A 20711-nucleotide genomic window follows, 5' to 3' on the forward strand; every position below is an offset into this window, starting at 1 on the left:
AGCCCGGCCCAACTCCCGGCCCGATGGCGGGCCCACCAAGGAGGGCCTTGGAAGCTCAGCCAGGCTCGAGGGTCCACCCAGCCTGGCTCCGGACCTCCCAGGCCATTGCCTGAAGTCAGGTGTCCCACCATGGGGAAGCTGGGCGCCCCAAGCCGGAGGGCCAGGTGAAATGAGGGCTTTCCACAGGACAGTTCAACCTATCTAGCAATATTTCTTATCAGAAAAAATGCTTTAAGAAGTCTTCCCGGGCCCGGCGGCGTGGCCTAGCAGCTAAAGTCCTCGCCTTGAATGCCCCGGGATCCCATATGGGCACCGGTTCTAATCCCGGCAGCTCCACTTCCCATCCAGCTCCCTGCTTCTGGCCTGGGAAAGCAGTCGAGGACGGCCCAAAGCTTTGGGACCCTGCACCCGCGTGGGAGACCCGGAAGAGGTTCCTGGTTCCCGGCATCGGATTGGCGCGCACCGGCCCGTTGCGGCTCACTTGGGGAGTGAAACATCGGATGGAAGATCTTCCTCTCTGTCTCTCCTTCTCTCTGTATATCCGGCTTTCCAATAATAATAATAAAATCTTAAAAAAAAAAAGTTTTCCCGAACATTTCAAAGAGTTCGAGGAGTACAGACAGTAGATAACAGTAGATAACATTTCTTAAAAAGTATATTTGTATTTTAAGTTTGTATTTATCTGAAAGCCAGAGAGAAGGAAAGAGAGAGAGAGAGAAAAAGATTTCATCCAATGGCTGCAAAGGCCGAGGCTGGGCCAAGCTGAAGCCAGAAGTCTGGAACTCCAGCTGGGTCTCACATGGCACGTGGGCTTTTCTTTACTTCCTTTCAAGGTGCATTAGCAGGGAGCTAGACCAAAAGTGGAGCAGCTGGGACTCAAACAGGCACCTCTATGCAATGCTGGCACTGCACATAGTGGCCTAATCCACCCTGCTGACCTCTTAAATGGTATTTTAAGTTGCTAGATAAAACGCCCGCCCCAGTCTTCCCTTGTGGCTGGATGTATACAGCTACCATGCATTTTATGAAAACACTGCAGAGAAATCTCACCTCATGGAGTGGGTTTCCAATCACAGCTGAGTGATCTTGGCTCTCTTCAAAATGCAGAATCCTGGGGCTGGCACAATGGCTCAATGGCTAATTCCCCATCTACACGGGCAGCATCCTATATGGGTGCTCTACTTCCCATCCAACTCCCTGCTTGTGACCTGGGAAAGCAGTAGAGGATGGCCCAAACCTTGTGACCCTGAATCCATGTGGGAGATCTGAAGGAGGCTCCAGGCTCTTGGCTTCTGATCAACTCAGCTCTGGCCATTGCGGCCACCTGGAGAGAGAACTAGCAGATGAAAGATCTTTCTGTATATCTGCCTTTCCAGTAGGGCCTGGCATGATAGTCTAGTGGCTAAATCCTTACCTTGCACACCAGCATCCCATATAGACGCCAGCTGATATCTCAGCTGTTCCACTTCCCATTCAGCTCCCTGCTTGTGGTCTGGGAAAGCAGTAGAGGATGGCCCAAAGCCTTGGGACCCTGCACCCATGCAGGAGACCCGGAAGAAGCTCTTGGCTCCTGGATTCTGGTCAATTCAGCTCTGGCCTTTGTAACCACTTAGGGAGTAAGCCAGCAGACGACTTACTCTCTCTGTATATCTGCCTTTCAAATAAAAAATCTTTTAAAAAATCTGCCTTTCCAATAAAAATAAATAAATCTTAAAAGAGAGAGAGAGATTCCAGATAGCTCAGAAAATACAGAGTTCTCTCTTTGTGGTCCAGCCCTTTTCCTGCTAGAGCAGCTGTGACCATGGTGCCCACTTCCAAATGCAGGTGCTCCCACAGGCCCGTCTGCTGAAGGCGCTGCACAGGGGTCACTGGGATTCCGGGGCAGACCCTGGCCATGCCTGAGCAGGAGCAAACTGCAGGAGACAGAGAAGGCAGCTGAGGACAGACACTGTAGATTCTTCAGCACTGTACTGACTCACTCTGAATGGCAGTGACGGGGGTGGGAGGGGGGAGAAACAGATCATCCTTCCCAAGCGGTGCCAACAGTCAAGGTGAGAAGCCAGGAACCCCATCTGGGGTCTCCCACAAGGGTCACAGGGGCTGAAGCCCTTGGGCCATCCTCTGCTGTTTTCCCAGGCACATGAGCGAGGAGCTGGATGGGAAGTGGAGCAGACGGGACTTGAGTCAGCACTCCCTGTGAGATGTCAGCGCCGCAAGCAATGGCTTACCCCACTGCGCCACAATGCCAGCCCCACAGCACAGATTCTAAGAGGAGGAGATGGTAACCAGAGCAAGGACACTCTGACATTGGAGCTAGTGAGCACCAGGGCTGGGTGGGAGGGCAGCCGCCTGTCGTGCATGGTCAGAGGGAAGGGCATATTTGCAGGATGGTGGCCTTACAGGACAAGTGTAACTTCGATGAGCATGGATATGAAGCAGAAGCCTGGCAGAAAGAATGCCAGGAACACAGTGGAGGGTGCAGAGAGGTAAGGCAAGAGCCCGCAGGGCACCCAGCTCACTCCTCCCCACCTGAGTCCTGTGCCCAGCCATCGAGGGTCACAGAGACAAGGCCAAATGTCCAGAGAGGCCCATGTGAATCCCAAGGGGAGGGTGCACTGCCTGTTTCACATCATGCAGGCGTCAACTCTGACACCAAATACAACAGGTGTCTGTTTAACCCCAAGCACACAGCAGGCATCCACTCTGACCCCAGTCACACAGCAGGCATCTACATTGACCACAAGCACACAGCAGGCTTCTACACTGACCACAAGCACACACTGACTTGGTGTCTGCTGTATACACAAGGCAGAGTGGACAGCCACGTCTCAGTTTGGATTGGGAGTAACAGAATGCTGCCAGACTTCTGAGAGCTGTGGGAGAACTTTATTTTCCCAGACAGCAGGGTTTTTTGCAAGGCTGGGCCCTGTCCCGTGACTCAGCTGCAGCCAGGGAAGGATTCACCATTCCCGCCCTCTTAGAATTGACACTCCAGAACCTCAACTTGCACACACTGCTCCCCACCACCAACAAGGCACCCTAACTTCCCATTGAAACCATCCTAACGTGGTTTAGCACAGGTTTAATATCCTACAGTAAGTCCAAGAACTTATCAGGCCTTGAACAGAGAGAACAGGGTGGAGGCTTAGCCCCAGGGCTCATTGCAGCTGCCCACAAGACAGCAGGGACTGAAAGGGAGCAAGGTGCAGTGAGGGTCTGGGCCAGGCATCCCTGGGCATTCAGGAACGAGCAGATGTTTGGGATGCCTGGTGGAGACGGCAGTGAGGATGCCATACCCTGTACCTGTTATTTATATATATGTATATACACATACACTTAAAATTTTGAATTTTACAATGCAATTCTGTAGAATCAGGGATTCCCCCCATTCACACCCCTGATTTTCCCCATATTGTTACAACAGTATATTCCTTCATAAAGAGTTATAATTTCATCACTCTGCTATTTAAGTGCGCCCCAACACTGTTGGTACAATGTTAGACACATTCCATTGTCTAGATATGCCCAACAGTTTCACTGGGAGTCCGTCTTTTGTTTGGAAGTAGGGATGCATGTTGCATTGTGTCTTCACATCTGGATATGGTCATCTCTACTACTGCATAACTATGCAGTCCAATTTGCATGATGGTTTCCTTATATTAGAGAGAACATATGGTATTTGTCTTTTGGGGATTGACTTATTTCACTGTGCATAATAGTCTCTAGTTGGGATTACATCTAGTTGCAAATGATATAATTTCATTCTGTTTTAATGACTGAGTAATATTTCATGGAGTAGATGTACCACAGTTTCTTTAACCACTCCTCTTTGGAAAGGCATCTGGACTGTTTCCATGTCTTTGTTATTGTAGGTTGTGCTCATGTGAATATAGGATTACGGATCCCCTCCTCATATGCAATTTTCATTTTCTTTGGGCATATTCCTAGGAGCAGGATAGCTGGGTTATATGGCAGGTCTATTTGCAATTCTCTAAGCACCCTCCATACTGATTTCCACAGTGGTTGTACTAGCCTACACTCCCACCAGCAGTGAATTGGTTTTGCCTACTTGGTTACTATAATGAAGCGCCTGAGAGAAGCTTCCTATGAAGGCAGGAGGTCCACTTCAGTTCACAGTTGTTGGAAGTGGGCCCAATCAGGCAGCTTGCCAATCCAGCCACTACCATGGGCTCCCGCTGCCATCTGCTATGGCTGAGTCACAAGGTGAGGTGCAGGGAATCACGTGTGGCCAGAGCAAGCACGAGTGGCAGACCCAGGGGTCTGGGTGTCCCCCTGCCAAGCAGGTCTGGGGGATGTGCAAGCAGTCCACAGCTATCGATCTGAACCTGCTGAGGCAACCACAAGTGGGACTCATAGTTCAGTAAGTCTACAACAGGCCAGTGTTGAAGCTGATCATTCTGTGAGGTCCCATGAGTGAGTGATATCCAAACAGTCCTGTGGAGTGACAGGGTCCCACGCAAACAATCCATCCCACTCCATCACCCCCAAACGCTGCACCTGTGCCCATCATCATTGGATGAAATATCCATCTTCATCATTAACGTAAGACTGAGGAGCCAGCACAATGGCCAATCTCCAAGTGCCAGAATCTAACCTGTGTGCTGGTACATGTCCCAAATGTTCTACTGCCCATCCAGCTCTCTCCTTGTGGCCTGGGAAAGCAGTGGAGGACGGCCCAAAGCTTTGGAACCCTGCCCCTGCATGAGAGATCCAGAAAAAGCTCCTGGCTTCTGGCTTCAGATCAGTTCAGCTCCTGCCATTTGGTGAGTGAACCAGCAGATGGAAGATCTTTCTCTCTGTAAATATGTCTTAACAATAAAAATAAATAAACCTTCAAATTAAAAAAAAAAAATGAGGCTCTGGACGGAGCCCTTGTAACACACGGGCCTCTTTCACAGGACACTCCAAGCCACTATCAGAGGCAAAGCAAGGGAACTTGGAGCTGAGATCCAGGCCTTACAGAACTATTTTGTCATCTCCCTATCAGACCTCTCACTCAACCTGAATTTAAAAAGAAAAGAAAAAAGAAGCAGGCAGAAAGTGAAAGCCAAAGAGACTCCAGCTGGCCGGACAAGCCGGAGTCATGAGACTGCAAGGTGCAGCTTAGCAAAAAACGAACAAAGAAATCCAGGAAAAATTCAACAAAGGCAACTCCACATGCACAGCTTTGCACAAGACCGCACATCCTTACAAAGGCCACATATAGGACCCATGGGGTCAAGTGCAAGTGCTGTGAGAAAGGAACAACTGGAGGGGAAGAAAGCTTGTCTTCCCAGCCAACAGTGAGTTGAAAGCTCACACTGATTGCCCAGAGCAAGTTTCTGGAGAGCAAAGGATTTGGTCTGGCACTTGCTGGACTTCACAAACTTCCTCCGTGCCTGGCAGGTCACAAGCAGCGAGATACGCTGGGAGGGAGGGAGGGAGGGAGGGAGGGAGGAGGCTACAGTGAACTTGGCAGAATGACGACATGGACAATGAGAAGGCAGACAAGAACCTGGCAGGCCCCACAGCCGGTAACGGTTGTTGTAAGAACAGGACACAGGGGAGAACTCACGGAGGAAATTGCAATACTGCATTTGCTAGGACGGAAGTGACTGAGGCTCCACCTGCTGTTAGTGAGAGCTGATGGTCAGGAGGGGACCAGGGTGACAGGCGGCAGTGCAGGCTCGAGCAGACTTCTCAATGCAGAGGGAAAATGATCTTGAATTCAAATTTGTATTCCAAAACCAAACCTGGCAAGTCAGTTAGAGAGCAGTAATACCAACACGCCAAAGAATTCTCACAGTCAGTCCCTCTTCTGAGAACACACCAGGAAAGGAAGACATGAGCTTGAACAAAGGTGGGGAGAGACTTGGGGCGGGCTGGGATGCAGCGGATTAAGATGTTGCCTGGGACACCAGCATCCCCTATATATAGGAGAACCGGCTCTGGTTTCTGATCAACCTTCCAGCTAACACACCTGGAGAAGCAGCAAAGGATGGGCCCCTGCACCCACATGGGACACCTGGATGGAGTTCCAGGCTCCTGGTTTTGTCCTGACCCAGCCCTGGCTATTGTGGCTACTTGCAGCGTGAACCAGCAGATGGAAGATCTGTCTCTCTTTGTCTGTATCACCCTGGCTTTCCAACAGATATTTTTCTTTTTTTTAAGGAAAAAAACAGTCCAATGGCAGGAAAATGGGAGGATACTGTATGAGAGACAGTGACGAGGCATGATGGGGTAACCCAATGCCCTTGACCACAGTTGAGGAACACCATGGGGGTGAGCCTGGAGTCGGGTGACGCAAATGCAGCTGCTGCCTGGTGCCAGGCTTCATGGCCAATCTTATTCCAGGAATCAGAATAATTACATCATCAGCAGTTGTTCGACTGTGAGCTGTCACTGAGGGAGAAAACATCAGTCCGAATCTCAGTCAGAGTGGGACATGCTTGTTTTACCACCCTGAGTCAAGAAAGTACAGGTATAACACAGAAAGAGTCCACCAATGCCAGAAAGGACAGTCGCACGCATCTTCACCTAACCAGGTGGGACACTGTTGAGCTTGACCAGATAGGAACAGAAGGTACAGCAAGGGCCAGCCTCATGTCACAGGAGAAGCCGCAGTGTGGGACACCCATGTCCCACAACAGCCTGACAGCCTGAGTCCCAGTTGCTCTAGTTCTGATCCAGCTGCTTGCTGATGTGCCTGGGAAGGCAGCAGAGGACTGCCCAGGTGTTGGACCCATGATACCATGTGCAGTATCCGGATGGAGCACTTTGCCCCTGACTTTGGGCTATTGAAGCCAGAAAGGGAGTGAACCAGGAGATAGAACATTCTCTCTCCCACTTTCTAGTGTCTTCCTTTCACATACATAATCTTAAAACAAACAAAAAAGATTTTAGGGCCAGTGCAATAGCATATCACATATCAGGTTAATCTTCCATCTACAAGTAGCAGTATCCCATAAGGGCACTTGTTCATGTCCTGGCTGCTCCACTTCTGATCCAGCTCTCTGCTTACAGCCTAGGAAAGCAGTAAAGAATGGCCCGAATCCTTAGGTTCCTACTCATATAGGAGACCTGGAAGACGCTCCTGGCTCCAGCTTCAGGCCAGCCTAGGTCTGGCTGTTGCAGTCATTTGGGGAGTGAACCAGCAGATGGAAGATCTCTCTGTCTCCTCTCTCTTCTTCTATAACTCTGCCTTGCAAATAAAAAATAAATAAATCTCTAAAAAAAATCAGCATACCAATCAGGCTTACTACTTTATTGTTTAACATACTATATAAAATCAGTAATTTATAAAAAGATTTATTTTACCTGTTTGAAGGTCTTAGTTACAGAGACAGTCAGAGAGATCTTCTATTTATTCTCCAAGTGGCTGCAACAGCCAGGCTGAGTCCAGGCCAAAGTCACGAGCCAGGACGTCCAGCCAGATCTCCCACCTGGGTGCAGGGACCCATGCTCTTGGGCTGTCCTCCACTGCTTTCCCAGGTGTGTTAGCAGGGAGCTGGATCAGAAGTGGAACAGCCAGGACATGAACCGGCACCCATGGAGATTGTTGGCATCACACACAGCAGCTTTGGTCGCTACAACATAATGCTAGCACCAACATGTATGTTTTGCTTTGGGTTTTGGTTAGGGTTTTTTGTTTGTTTACTTTTTTACCCTCCATTATCACCAACTTTTACACATTTAGAACTTCTCCACTGTGAAGTCTCTATGGTACTCTATTAGGGTGTAGCTTCAAGACCACCAGAGTAATTTTTATAATTCAGCTATTATCACTTAACTGAAATTACCCTCCTTCAGTCACCTATTTCTAAGAGATATATTTCCCTCCCACATTTTTATGTCATTAAAATCAAGAGAGATTAAGTTTTTTAAGGATACCAGCAATACAAAGACATGATCTTACAAGCGACATGTTAGAATGGATTTAATAGGATACCCATAGTGGGAAATTATGTCTACACATTTTCCCCCAGCGTTACTTTAAGAGTCTTAGGCTGTTGGGTCTTTTCCTAATACTCTTCTCCCTACCTCATTATGACTCCAGCCACGTGCTGGTGGTCTTTGGGGACACCCCGCTTACCTAGCCAGCTCTTTCAGGTCTTGCAAACTCACTTGCCACATCACCACTGAGGGCAGCCGCTGACCACCCCGTCCAAGCCAGCTCTACTCCTGACAGACATCCCCTGCTTTACCAGCCAGTTCTATTCGCATCAGAGCCCGCATTTTGATATTTTCATCTGTTGGTCTCTTCCCTCACTGCAGTTTACGCTGCTCTGTTTCTAGAACAAACCCTCCAGGGAAAGCATGCCGTGTCAGGGCCCTGACAGTGCGTCACTCAGCAACAATTCATACCCAGCACTGCTTCCTGGTTTTCCCACGCAGGTGCCTCCAAGGCACAGCACATTCTTTGGTTTCAAAGATTTCGTTTCTGCGACCCAGCTGGGCACATACAGCAAGTTTAGCAGCATACAGCAAGAATAACTTTGGTGACACGCCAGTCTAGATCACTAGTCCATGGGGACATGCCCACATCCCACACCCACCTGCTTTGGAGCACAGCAGGGATGAAATGGTGGCAAACAGGACAAAAGCCCAAGGACTCAGCCAAGAGCAATTACCCGCAGGTGGCTCCCTCAAAGGAAAGATGAAGTGAGAATCACAGCTAACTCTTCCCCATCGCTCCATCCCAAGGATGAGCAAAAATAAAATCTGTCTGATATTGTGGAACTTGACAAGCACCGGGTAATCCACTGCCTTCTCCTTTCACTCTTCCGTTCCCTATTCACGGCCAAAGAAAAAGGCTGAAGCCCCTGACAGTACGTTGGTTTGCTTTTTATTCAACAACAACAAAAATAAAAAGGTCCATGATTCTTTGGGAGATGACAAGATTGCTCTCCAGGAGGATCAGAATGCGGATAGTCTCAGTGAGCACTGTAAGATGTGGAAGGGTCCCGTCCTCCCCACCCCCATTCCCTTTTGGCACCTTGCATAAAATGTCTCTTTTGAAAAAAGAGGGGGGAGAGGGAGAAGACCTGTGCACAGCAGGCTTTTCCTCGATACTCCTTCCCACGAGATGGAAGATGGAGAAATCCCTCGGCCGTAGAGTATCTGCCCACCCACTTCCCTAAGTATGGCCAACCCTCCAAGCCAGGAGACCCCCAGGTTTCTCCTGTCTGTCCCTGCTGCTCCTGGCTCCACATTTGCAGTTACCCAGCGATCACCCTGGGAGGTAGCAGAGTGCCCAGCCCAGGCTCTGGCTCCGTGGTGTGGGAACAGAGCTTTAGCGGGCTGCACCATTCAGCAGGATCCCTGGGGTGCCTGAGGAGATGGAAGCAGTGGCTCCCTCAGCCACTGCCAGGAGCAGCTGGAGGGAAGAAGGCTTCCGGGTTGTAGGGAAGGAGGCAAGGCAGGACCACGTGATTGCAAGGAGGCGAGGACTTAGCCAAAATGGGAACAAAAACCTGATTAGAAAATGGGGTCATCTGTGAAATGTACAACTCATGAGTCTTCACTCAAGTAGACCCACAGGTCAGGTGTTGCTGGAGCAAAACAACCCACGTTGATTCTAACCGTTTGGTACTGAAGGCCACAACGGGCCATTTTCACTTTTCACAGACACACACAGGATCGAAGAGCTTGGCACTGACCTGCACAGTCCGATGTGAGCTCGTTTCCCAGATGCGTGTCAGATGCACCGAGCAACACTAGGGAACGGATCCAAAACTTCCCTGTTTTTTCCAGCACCAATAGAGCTGAGCGGATTTCCTTTCTTTCTTGTAGATAAGGGGTGTAGCAGTCTTACCTCGTCCCCCTCCTTTCAAAAACTTATTAAGGCATCTTTATTTCAAAACAAAAGATGAGAATCTTTAAATTTTTTTTTTAACAAAACCTAAAGAAAAGATGCTATGACTGTATTCTTCCATTAATTGCTTCACTCACTCCCACCTACAACGCTACAGGTTAGGAAAGGGGGGTGGGGGTGTAGGGAGGAGGGAGAGGACTCCTCACACAACCTGCTGGCCTGGCAGCCACTGCAGAGCAGAGAGACCTGGGGCGTTTCTCCGGCCAGCCACTGCCTCACGCCCATCCGCTGTTTACAGGAGCATGCGTGAGTGGGCCAAGCAGAGAGGAAGCATGACGCAGGATGTCAGCCGCACGCTGTGTTAGTGGACCAGGTCCCAAGTCCTGAGTGACGACTGCCTGCGACCACCAGCACACACTCACAGCAAGCAACACCTTTCCTTGAAACTTTTCTTGCTCTTGCTGCTTTTCTTGCCGTTCTTGTCTTTGTTTTCTGACATCTTCTTGGCTCTGACCTCTCTCATGAGGTCAAAGAACACCTGTGAACGGCAGGAAGGTGCAAGAACAAGAGGGAGAGAGTCACTGGGCGGTCCAGCCGAGGGTGTGGCTTTTAGGGATGTGGGGCGGAGCAAACCATGTGCCCTGGGAACACAGGAGGCGGAGCACGTGGAAAACCAGTGGCTCCGTGACACCCGGGGGCTCCAGGAAGCTCATGGAAAAGATGTACTACAAGAACTATGCATGGATTTCAAAATTACCATATAATGTATCAATATTATTACATATTAGTAATATATATACACTGTATTATATATTACATATAATACCTAAATATATTCTATATGTTGAATGTATAAACACAAATAACAAATATATTTGTATATTGTGTATTATATATTCTATAGATTTTATACATTTTAACTTATAACTATATAAATCATATTTTAATTCATAATAAAATAATTTATATTTATTATCTATATGTCTTTAAGTACATTTAGATTTATTTACAAATTTACGTGTCTATAAATCAGTATTTATAAATAAAAATGATATACATTGCATGTTACAATATACTATATTATTACACATTATGATATAAAGTAATATAACTATACTATACAATTACTTTAGTAATATAGGAATAATAATAGAGCCCAGCACAGTAGCCTAGTGGCTAAACCCTCGTGTTGCATGCGCTGGGATCCCATATGGGCACCAGTTCTCATCCCAGCGGCCCCGCTTCCATCCAGCTCCCTATTTGTAGCTTGGGAAAGCAATCGAAGATGGCCCAAAGCCTTGGGACCCTGCACCCGCATTGGAGACCCGGAAGAGGCTCCTGGCTCCTGGCTCCTGGCTTCAGATTGGCTCTGCTCCAGCCCTTGCGGCCACTTGGATAATGAACCAGCGAATGGAAGATCTTTCTCTGTCTCCCCTTCTCTCTGTAGAATGACTTCCCAATGAAAAAAAAAAAAATCTTAAAAGAAAAGAAGAAAAATAACAATGCCTGCAATAAAATTGGCCTTTTCATTCTATTTTCCAGGAATTTTCTGAAGTCCACACGGACCCCAGTGTCCGTCACTTGCTCCTTCCAGGGCCCAGAGAGGCTGGACTTTCGCCATGCGGGACAGCGTCCAGCACAACTCCAGCAGCCCCAGGGAGCGGGGCATCTCTGCACAGCTGAGGGAGCCAGCAGTTCCCCTCTTGGGGAAAAGCAAGGTGGTTTTTCTGGCAAGTTTGGACTCCACCTGCTTTCACCTCTGCCCCTTGGCACAGAAAAGGGACCCGCATCCCAAGGCTGGCTCAGGCTGACTTCGGCAGCCCTAGCTGCTGCCTCCCAGGTACGCATGCTCAACCCAAGAGGCCAGCAGCATCACGAGGTCTTCTTGTCCTGCCAGCCAAAGGCCGGGGCAGCGGAATGGCATGCATCCAAAGCAAAACAGAGCCAAGCCACTCATGGCTCAGCTCCTCACTCAACCCCCCACCCCACTGGGAACTGTCTGCAAACCAATACATTGTTGCCAGTCCTAAACTTCAGCAGGCTCTCTGGCATGCAGGTGACTACTGTGCTCCGCCCCTCCTCCACCCCACCCACTTCATCAAGAAACACACAATCAGTAGGAAAAGACCCAGGGCCCCCTGCGTGCTTTCTGGCTTGACAGAATGTGCAATTCTTTGGGCCCGGCGGCGTGGCCTAGCGGCTAAAGTCCTTGCCTTCAAAGCCCCGGGATCCCATATGGGCACCGGTTCTAATCCCGGCAGCTCCACTTCCCATCCAGCTCCCTGCTTGTGGCCTGGGAAAGCAGTCGAGGATGGCCCAAAGCTTTGGGACCCTGCACCCGTGTGGGAGACCCGGAAGAGGTTCCTGGTCCCGGCATCGGATTGGCGTGCACCGGCCCGTTGCGGCTCACTTGGGGAGTGAAACATCGGATGGAAGATCTTCCTCTCTGTCTCTCCTTCTCTCTGTATATCCGGCTTTCCAATAATAATAAAATCTTTAAAAAAAAAAAAAAAAAAAGAATGTGCAATTCCTGGGAGTGCAAGCATCAGCGTGAGGGACTGGACAAGAGCATGGGCCACCAACTACGGGAACTACGGTCTAATAGCCTAGTGGGAGCAAAATCCAGAAACGTTACACTTCATGCAAGCCACCTGTGGGAGTCAAGAGCGCCCACGAAGAGCAACAAGGTCCCTCCTGTCAATCTGGGCCAATGGCCACATCCTGCCATGCTCCTAGGCACACTGCCAGCACTAAGCACACCTCCCCTCCCCCATGCAGCAACAGAACCCTGTGGGTGCTCAAGGGCAAATCAGCCCTGCCAACGCCGCTCACTCATCAGGGCTTAGACACCTGCTCTTTCCTGACAAAAGGAGGCCTCCGGGGAGCAGTGAATGTCTGCAGCTTTGTAAATATGTCCAGGTTATTCGTTGCATGTCTCTTAGGCTAACATATATTATTGAGGAAGCTGAGACACAGGTCTTCAGCTTAACAGATAGACTTGAGGGTGAGGACCATTTGTTCCTCTTAGGGTTATGTTTGGTTGGATTACAACTGATTGGATTGCCATATGGACTTGTGATTTGCTATTTCTAGTGTGCTCTGTTACCACCAAGCTTGGTTAATAAAGACCCCTTAATAAACCTCGAAAAAAAAAAAAAGGAGGCCTCATCCCATCCCCAGAAATGGTCCCTTTGAAAGCCCATGGACATGCACCTGCCGCTGCATGCAGAATCTGTGGCCAACACACACACACACACACACACAGCACGCCAGCCCACCTTGTCCACATTGGCCCGTGTCTTAGCCGAGGTCTCCACGTACGGCACGCCCCACTCCTCCGCCTTACTCCTGGCCTCCTCCACCGGCACCTGCCTCCGCTCCTCCAAATCGGACTTGTTTCCCACCACCAGCAGCGGGATCTTGTCTTCCTCAGACTTCACACGGAGGATCTGTTCCCTAAAGTGTGGAGAGATGGTAAGGAAAGCCACTGGGGGCGAGTCACCCTGAAGTAGGTTAGGGGAGATCACCTGCTCAGCACACAGTGGGACACAAGGACACACCTCTCAGACGGTCCCCGGCTTGCACTAACAAAACAATTTTAAAAGTGGGAAAGAAAAAAAAATTGGGCCTTTCTGGAATACAAACACTCTGAAACATTTCCATATATACTTCTTAACTCCCCCAGGGAAATGGCCTTGAGTCTCCTGCAACAGAGGAAAAAAGCTACCAGATCCCAGGCTGTGCACAAGATAGGCTGCAGCCCAAGAGTGGACCAGAAAGTCACTGAATGGGGAGGAGGGGGAGGAGGTCACACTGCGCAGGTGACTTCCCCTGAGGGAAGGAGGCTGCAGTAGAACAGACATACCCAGAGACTCAGAGGAGGAAAGGGACAATGCACTTTATGCAACTTCTGAATTGATTAGAGTTGTGTCTGCCGGCATCTCCCCGGCATCTCCCCAACACATACACACACACACACACACACACACACACATCCATCTGCTCAGAAAGAGATCCATTTACTTCCCATCCCCAAATGCCCACAACAGCCAGGACTGGACTGTCAAAGTCAAAGAACTCCATTGGGGTCTCCCATAGGGTAGCAGGAACCCAAGTGCTTGGGCCATCATTGGGTCAACATCTGCTGCCTTCCCAAGTGCTTTAGCAGGAAGCTGGATCGGAAGCAGAGCAGGTGGGACTCCCATCAGCACTCTGATACAGGATGCTGGCATTGTAAGCAGTAACTTAGTCTGTGCCACACCACCCAGCCCTTCCCTGCCCCTTTTAACACTGTTTATTCACAGGGCCATGGTGTAGTAACCTAAGCCTCAACCTGCAGCACCAGCATCCCAATATGGGTGCCAGTTCAAGTCCCAGCTGCTCTGTTTCCGATCCAGCTCCCTGCTAATGTGCTTGGGGAAGCAGGGGAGCAGGGCTCAAGTCCTTGGGCTCCTGCACCTATGTGAGAGAGCCGGAAGAAGCTCCCACTTCCTAATTTCAGACAGAACCAGCTCATCACAGCAATTATTTGGGGAGTGAACCAGCAGATGGAAGATCTCTCTCTCTCTCTCTCTTTTCCTTATAAAATTCTGCCTTTCAAATAAAAAATAAATATTTTTTATTTTTCTGAAAAGCAGAGTGACACAAAGAATTAGGGCGGGGGGAGAGAACAGGGAGGGAGAGAGGGAGAGAGGGAGAGAGGGAGAGAGGGAGATAGGGAGAGAGGGAGAGAGGGAGAGAGGGAGAGAGGGAGAGAGGGAGATCTTGCATCCACTGGTTCATTCTGCAAACACCCACAACACACAACCACCAGGGCTGGGCTGGGCTGAAACAGGAACTTCATACGTGTCTCCCCTGTGGGAGGATTTGGGTCCTTGAGTGACCCTCACTGCTGCCTCCCAGACAGAGTGGCAGGAAGCTAAATGGGAAGCAGAGACAGGACTCAAATGCACACGCTCTTACATGGCATGCAAGTATCCCAAAACAGAAGCGTAACCTACTATGCCACAAGATCCATCCCACACCCCTTACGTTTGAACAGTGTCAAAGGAGCCTGGTACATGCTGAAGCCACTTGATGCATATGAACTATGAACAATACAAAACCTGGCAGCTTTCTGATTCCCTCATCTTGCAGAGACACATGAAGCCATATTGTGAACAAACACAATGGAGACAGGAGTTTGGCCCAGCTGTTAAGATGCCACGTGGGGAGGAGGCAGCATGTGGCATGGCGGGTTAAGCCTCTATCTACAATGCTGGCACTCAATTGGGCACCAGTTCAAGTCCTAGTTGTTCCACTTCCAATCCAGCTCTCTTCTAATGCACCAGGGAAAACAGCAGAAGATGGCCCAATTGCTGGGCCCCAGGCTTCAGTCTGGACATTGCAGTGATTTGGGGATGTACACCAATGGATGAAAGCTCTGTCTCTCTCCGTAACTCTTTCAATTACATCAACTGCCACTTGGGAAGCCAGCATCTCCTGCCAGTGTGCAGGTTTGAGTCCCGGCTCCACTCCCAATTCCAGCTTCCAGCTAGCGCACACCCTAGGAGAAGGATGGTTCAAACCACCGCATCCCTGCCAACTGTGGCCAAGATGAAACAGGAAGGAGCAACCGTCTGGGGAAACCTAGACTGAGCTTCTGGCCCACCCTGTGCAGCCCTGGACCCTGAGGCTGTAACCAGCAGACAGAAAGTCTCTCTCTTCCTCTAACAGTCCCTCTCTCTCTCTCTTTCTCCCTCCCTCATTATATCCCTCTGTCTTTTGAATGGATGGACAAATGAAAGAATGAATAAAAACAAATCTTTGAAAAGCTTTATGGATGAAAAATCATATTAAAAAACTTCAAGGGCCCAGCATGGTAGCCTAGCGGCTAAAGTCCTCACGTTGCAGTGCTGGGATCCCATATGGGCTCTGGTTCTAACCCTAGTGGCCTCGCTTCCCATCCAGCTTCCTGCTGTGGGGGACCTGGGATGAAATTCTTTTAGTAAGATTATAAACAAACAAAAAAAATAGTTCACTCTTTTCAAACTTCATCTCACAGGATTCTACGAGCAGAACGCTAGTTGAGGGCTAACCTCATCTCCTGAGAGACAATAAGATCCTTAACATCACTGACACTAGAAATACAAAAACAGCTGCTGAGCAGCTACTGATAACAGTAGATGGTAACACACTGAAATCCAGAAAGTCCCAGAAACTTCTCCAGAAAGACTTCTTCCTAATGCCAGACTCAGCCCTCACAGCCTGAGACAGTGGAGAGGAGGGGTGCCGAGCCTCCCGGAAGCCAGCCCACTGCCTCTCACACACACCTGAATTCCACCGTGGCCGTGAAGGACTCCTGTTCGGTGATGGAGAACACCAGCAGGAAGCCCTCCCCACTCCGGAAGTAGTTGTCGCGAATGGCGGCGTAGTCTTCTTGGCCGGCCGTGTCCAGAATGTCGATCTGGACTTCCTCTCCATCCAGAACCACTTTCTTCCTGTAACTGTCAGCTTTGGTAGGCTCATAGTCTTCTACAAACTGAGGAAACAAACGAGGTCATGAATCGAAGTGACTGTGACGGGAACAGAACACCACGTGCTAAAGAAAAATCAACGCGTGGGCACTTGGCTTCCGACCCTCTCCGGGATGGATCGTCATGCTGTGCACAGGATAGGACAAAGTGACGCTGGCGCATCATGCTTGCTTCTTCCCAGCTCCGTCCTTCCATGCGTCAGCTTGTTAAACCAGAGACAGATGTGAGATACGCCCAGGAGACAGATGGGAAGAACGAATACACGACGGCACACGTGGTGATGATGATGGTCAGCACAGAAACAGAACACTAGCAGGGGGTGAGGGGAGGAGACCGGGTCTGCATTCAGAATGAGAAGGGGGACAGAAACCACCTGGGAAGTCAGCAAGCGGTACCAACAAGTGTCAGGGACCACAGGACAAGGTCAACTCCAAATGTGGCCAAGATGAGACATGAAAGAGGAAAACCACCTGAGGACCAAAAAGGAAAAAACAAAAAGTGGTGAGAGCCTTTCATTACCTTGAAGCAGGGAAGGCCTTTTTAACTAGACTCAAAATCCAGAAGCCATGGAAGAAAGAAATCGATAAATCAGACTTACAATAGACATGTTATAAAACTATGGGATGGCGCAACACCTTATCATAAATAGAGGCAAATGCCAAATAGGAGAAAGACATTCACGCTCCTCATCGCACCTGCACTATGCCCTGCGGATCCTGCAGTGTTAGACATTGGCAACGCATGTCAACAATCCCACAGGGAAGTGGGCAGGGCTCACAGCACGGAGTGGACACGGACACACACACACACACACACACACACACACACACACACACCATTAGCAGCTGCACCGCTGAGTCTGACTTTCCTGCTGACGTAGCTCCCTGGCGGCTGTGGCGACAGCTCAAGTGACTGGGTCAGTGCCCTCTCTCGGGAAAAGGGAGTGAGTCCTCACCTTCTGCCTTCATCGGGACCCAGTCCCCGATCACCATAGGTACCTGGGGAGTAAACTAGCGAATTGAAGCTCTACGTCTGCTTCTCATATAAACGACTTTTTCTTTGAAAAAAAATCATAAAATACCCAATGGATTTAAACAGACAATTCTCCAAAGATAGATGCAAATGGCCAGTGTGGGGAATATAACTCAAATATAACTCATTTCCAACCACACAGGGTAGCTATCATTGAAGATGGATAATAACGTGTGTTAGCAAGGATGAGGAGAAACGAGAGTTTGCAGAGCGACTGGGTTCCCATCAGCCACGTGGGAGACGCGCGTTGAGTTCCAGCTCCCTGGCTGTGGCTCCCTTCCAGCCTCAGCTGGTGTGCACATGGAGGGGTGACCCAGAGGATGGGCACTCCATCAGAGTTCATCCCTGCCTCTCAGTTAAAAAAACTGAAACCCTGAACCCCCACTAGTTGCAAAATGGTGTACTTGCTACGAGAAACAAATTTTTCAACGCCTCTCACAGTTTTAGAGTCACGCGACCCAGGAATTCCATGCTGCGGTATCCAATCGACACCAAGACCTCTAGGAAAATCTTGGCAACAGCTTTATTCACAATAACCTAAATGCAGAAACATCCCAGGTGTCCATCAGCTGAGGGGTAGAAAAACAAAACACGATGCATCCAAGGAGCTTGGATATTCTTCAGTCACACAAAGCAATGAAACAGTCATTCCCTCAAAATCCCTGAGTATCACCATCAAGCCTCCCAGGGTCTAGTTCTGAGACTGCAGGGGTAAGATCAGCCAGAGCCCATGGCTCCTCTGACACTACAAACCTGAACGTCCTGCTCGGCCCAATGCCCCTGTGCTCAAAGTGTGCCTTTTATTGGAACATCCCAAACATCCCGGGCCGGTGCCTTGGTTCAACTAGCTAATCATCCATCTCCAAGTGGAGCTTTTCATACAGGCACCAGTTCATGTCCTGGCTGCTCCACTTCCCTTCCAGCTCCCTGCTTGTGGCCTGGGAACGCAGTAGAGGATGGCCCAAACCTTGGGACCCTGCACCCATGTGGGAGACCCAGAAGAAACTCTGGCTTCTGGCTTCAGATCAGCTCAGCTCCAGCTGTTGGCAGCTATTTGAGGAGCAAACTAGCAGATGGAAGATCTTCCTCTTTGTCTGTCCTTCTCTCTGGAGATCTGTCTTTCCAACAAAAATAAATCAATCTTTAAAAAAAAAATTCCAGCCCTGATTGCCTACCTTTTTGGGGGCAGCCTCTGTACCTGTTGACACATGTTCTGGGGCCCGTGTGGGGTGCAGTCTCAGATGCCCGAGACGCATGACACTGAGACACACCCTGGCCCACATCTGGCTGACTTATTGGGGACAGAAGACGGGAACTCTTGCTATCTTAGCAACCCACTTTCCCAAAGGAGGCCAACAGCTGAGCTTGTAAGAGTGGCGGGCCAAGACGTGAAAGGCTTAAAATCACTGAGCACGCCTACAGGGGTGGTACTCCCCCTACCAAATTCTTTCCAAGGTCAGAACTGGGGCGCTAATACAGTCTTTCCATGACACTGCTTCCTACTTCAATCAAACGTTCATGAAAATTCCCCCATAGAAGCCAAGTCCGGGCCCGGCGGCGTGGCCTAGCGGCTAAAGTCCTCGCCTTGAAAGCCCCGGGATCCCATATGGGCGCCGGTTCTAATCCCGGCAGCTCCACTTCCCATCCAGCTCCCTGCTTGTGGCCTGGGAAAGCAGTTGAGGACGGCCCAATGCATTGGGACACTGCACCCACGTGGGAGACCCGGAAGAGGTTCCAGGTTCCCGGCTTTGGATCGGCGCGCATCGGCCCGTTGCGGCTCACTTGGGGAGTGAATCATCGGACGGAAGATCTTCCTCTCTGTCTCTCCTCTGTATATATCTGGCTGTAATAAAAAAATGAATAAATCTTTCAAAAAAAAAAAAAAGAAGCCAAGTCCGCGTCTAGGCGCAGCCAGGAGCAGGGTTTGAACAGCCCGCGAGCTATCTGTAGTGTCCCAAGAGCAGGACTCAGCTCCCATTTCTGAGTGGTCAGCCCAGGCTTGAGCAGAGGATCCCTCAGACAGACCCTCCTATGCCTGGACGCATCAGAAGCACCAGGAAGACACCGTAAAGCAGTCCCAGCCCTTGAGGTAGAAAAGTTACCTGGAAAGTTCCCCACCAGAGAGTCCATAGCCTTCCAATTATGGGCGTGGCTCTAGGGTCTCTTCAGGCCCCAAAGTAATCCCTATCCACCAGAGTAGCTGCTAGCCACATTACTGATACACGGCAGAAACCACCCTGGGTAGTAAACTCAGCACTCTTACCTGTAGAATGTCCTATCAGACAGCGCTGCTTCAGAAAATCAGTGACGGACGGATACACGGTGCTTCCTCTCTGTTCCTCACCCACCCCGATTTCATGCTGGGCTCTCAGCTTTGGCTATGGAGGTCTCACCATTGCCTCTCTTGTCTCCTGGTCTGCCATGGGGACGGCGGGGAGGTGTTCTACCTGTCCCTACCAGGACTCAAGTGGACTGCCACCGTCCATGCCCAGTGCTGGGGCCTCAGCAAGGGGTGGTGGCAGCAGCACCTACAAGGGTGGGTTGCTCTTCTACCTTTGAGTGCATGGCTGCTTAGAGCCATTCCACCGCGCGCTGAAGAGCACGGCTGCTATCAACAGAACGCAGCAACCGTGAGCATCCCCCCATCCCATTTCCTTCAGCGTCAACTACCCCTGTAGCCACATACTCCTCCTCATCTGTGGACTCACCCAACCCACTGGATTGAAAATGTCGTCAGACCTATGATGGATGCATCTGTACCAATATGCACCAGGTTTTTTTATTACTCCAAACTGATACAGTGTAACGACTATTTACACAGCAGTGCTCTGTGTTCAGTACTAGAAGTCATCTGGAGGTGATGTAAACTCTCCGCAATGTGCACAGGTTACATGCAACTGCTACCGCATTTTCCAGAAGGGACTTGAGCACCATGGCTGCAGGGGGTCCTGGAGCCAACTCCTCCCCAACCATGGATGGGGGGCGGGGAGACTACTATACTATCAAGCTTTGCTATGAGAGCTGGAAGAACTTTCTGGAACAATTTCTAGCTCCCTTGGCTTTGGCCATGGTTTCTTCTCCATTGTTCCAACACCTGCAGTGCCAGATGCCACAGGGCATGTCCACACTGGGGTCCACCTAGCCCCACACCTCACATCATGGTGCCACTGAGTCACCACAGTTGGTAGTCATTTTGTTACTTGCTAACGTGACTCCAAATCACACACACACCTCCACTACCACCCCCCAACCATCCAGATCCTAAACCCTACTCTTCCTGGCTAGATGCTAGAAAAAGCCATGGCCATGGCCATGACTACGACCACAAGCATTCCAATAGCACCCAGTGT

General features: G+C 49.9%; 1 protein-coding gene across 3 annotated transcripts in view; it reads right to left on the reverse strand.

Moving 5' to 3' along the window:
- Positions 1 to 8823: 8823 nt before the first annotated feature.
- RALB (RAS like proto-oncogene B) overlaps positions 8824 to 20711 on the reverse strand; it is a 30617-nt gene continuing 18729 nt past the window's right edge. For all 3 annotated transcript variants that reach the window (XM_004589337.2, XM_058664388.1, XM_058664389.1), the window contains exons 3-5: positions 16126 to 16334; positions 13093 to 13270; positions 8824 to 10352 (exon numbers count right to left, since the gene is read on the reverse strand). In XM_004589337.2, coding sequence (XP_004589394.2) covers positions 10233 to 10352; positions 13093 to 13270; positions 16126 to 16334 — 507 coding nt within the window. In that variant the 3' untranslated portion in view covers positions 8824 to 10232. The remainder of the gene's footprint in view (positions 10353 to 13092; positions 13271 to 16125; positions 16335 to 20711) is intronic.

This window comes from Ochotona princeps, chromosome 5 (genome assembly GCF_030435755.1).
Source record: "Ochotona princeps isolate mOchPri1 chromosome 5, mOchPri1.hap1, whole genome shotgun sequence".
Lineage (NCBI taxonomy): Eukaryota > Metazoa > Chordata > Mammalia > Lagomorpha > Ochotonidae > Ochotona > Ochotona princeps.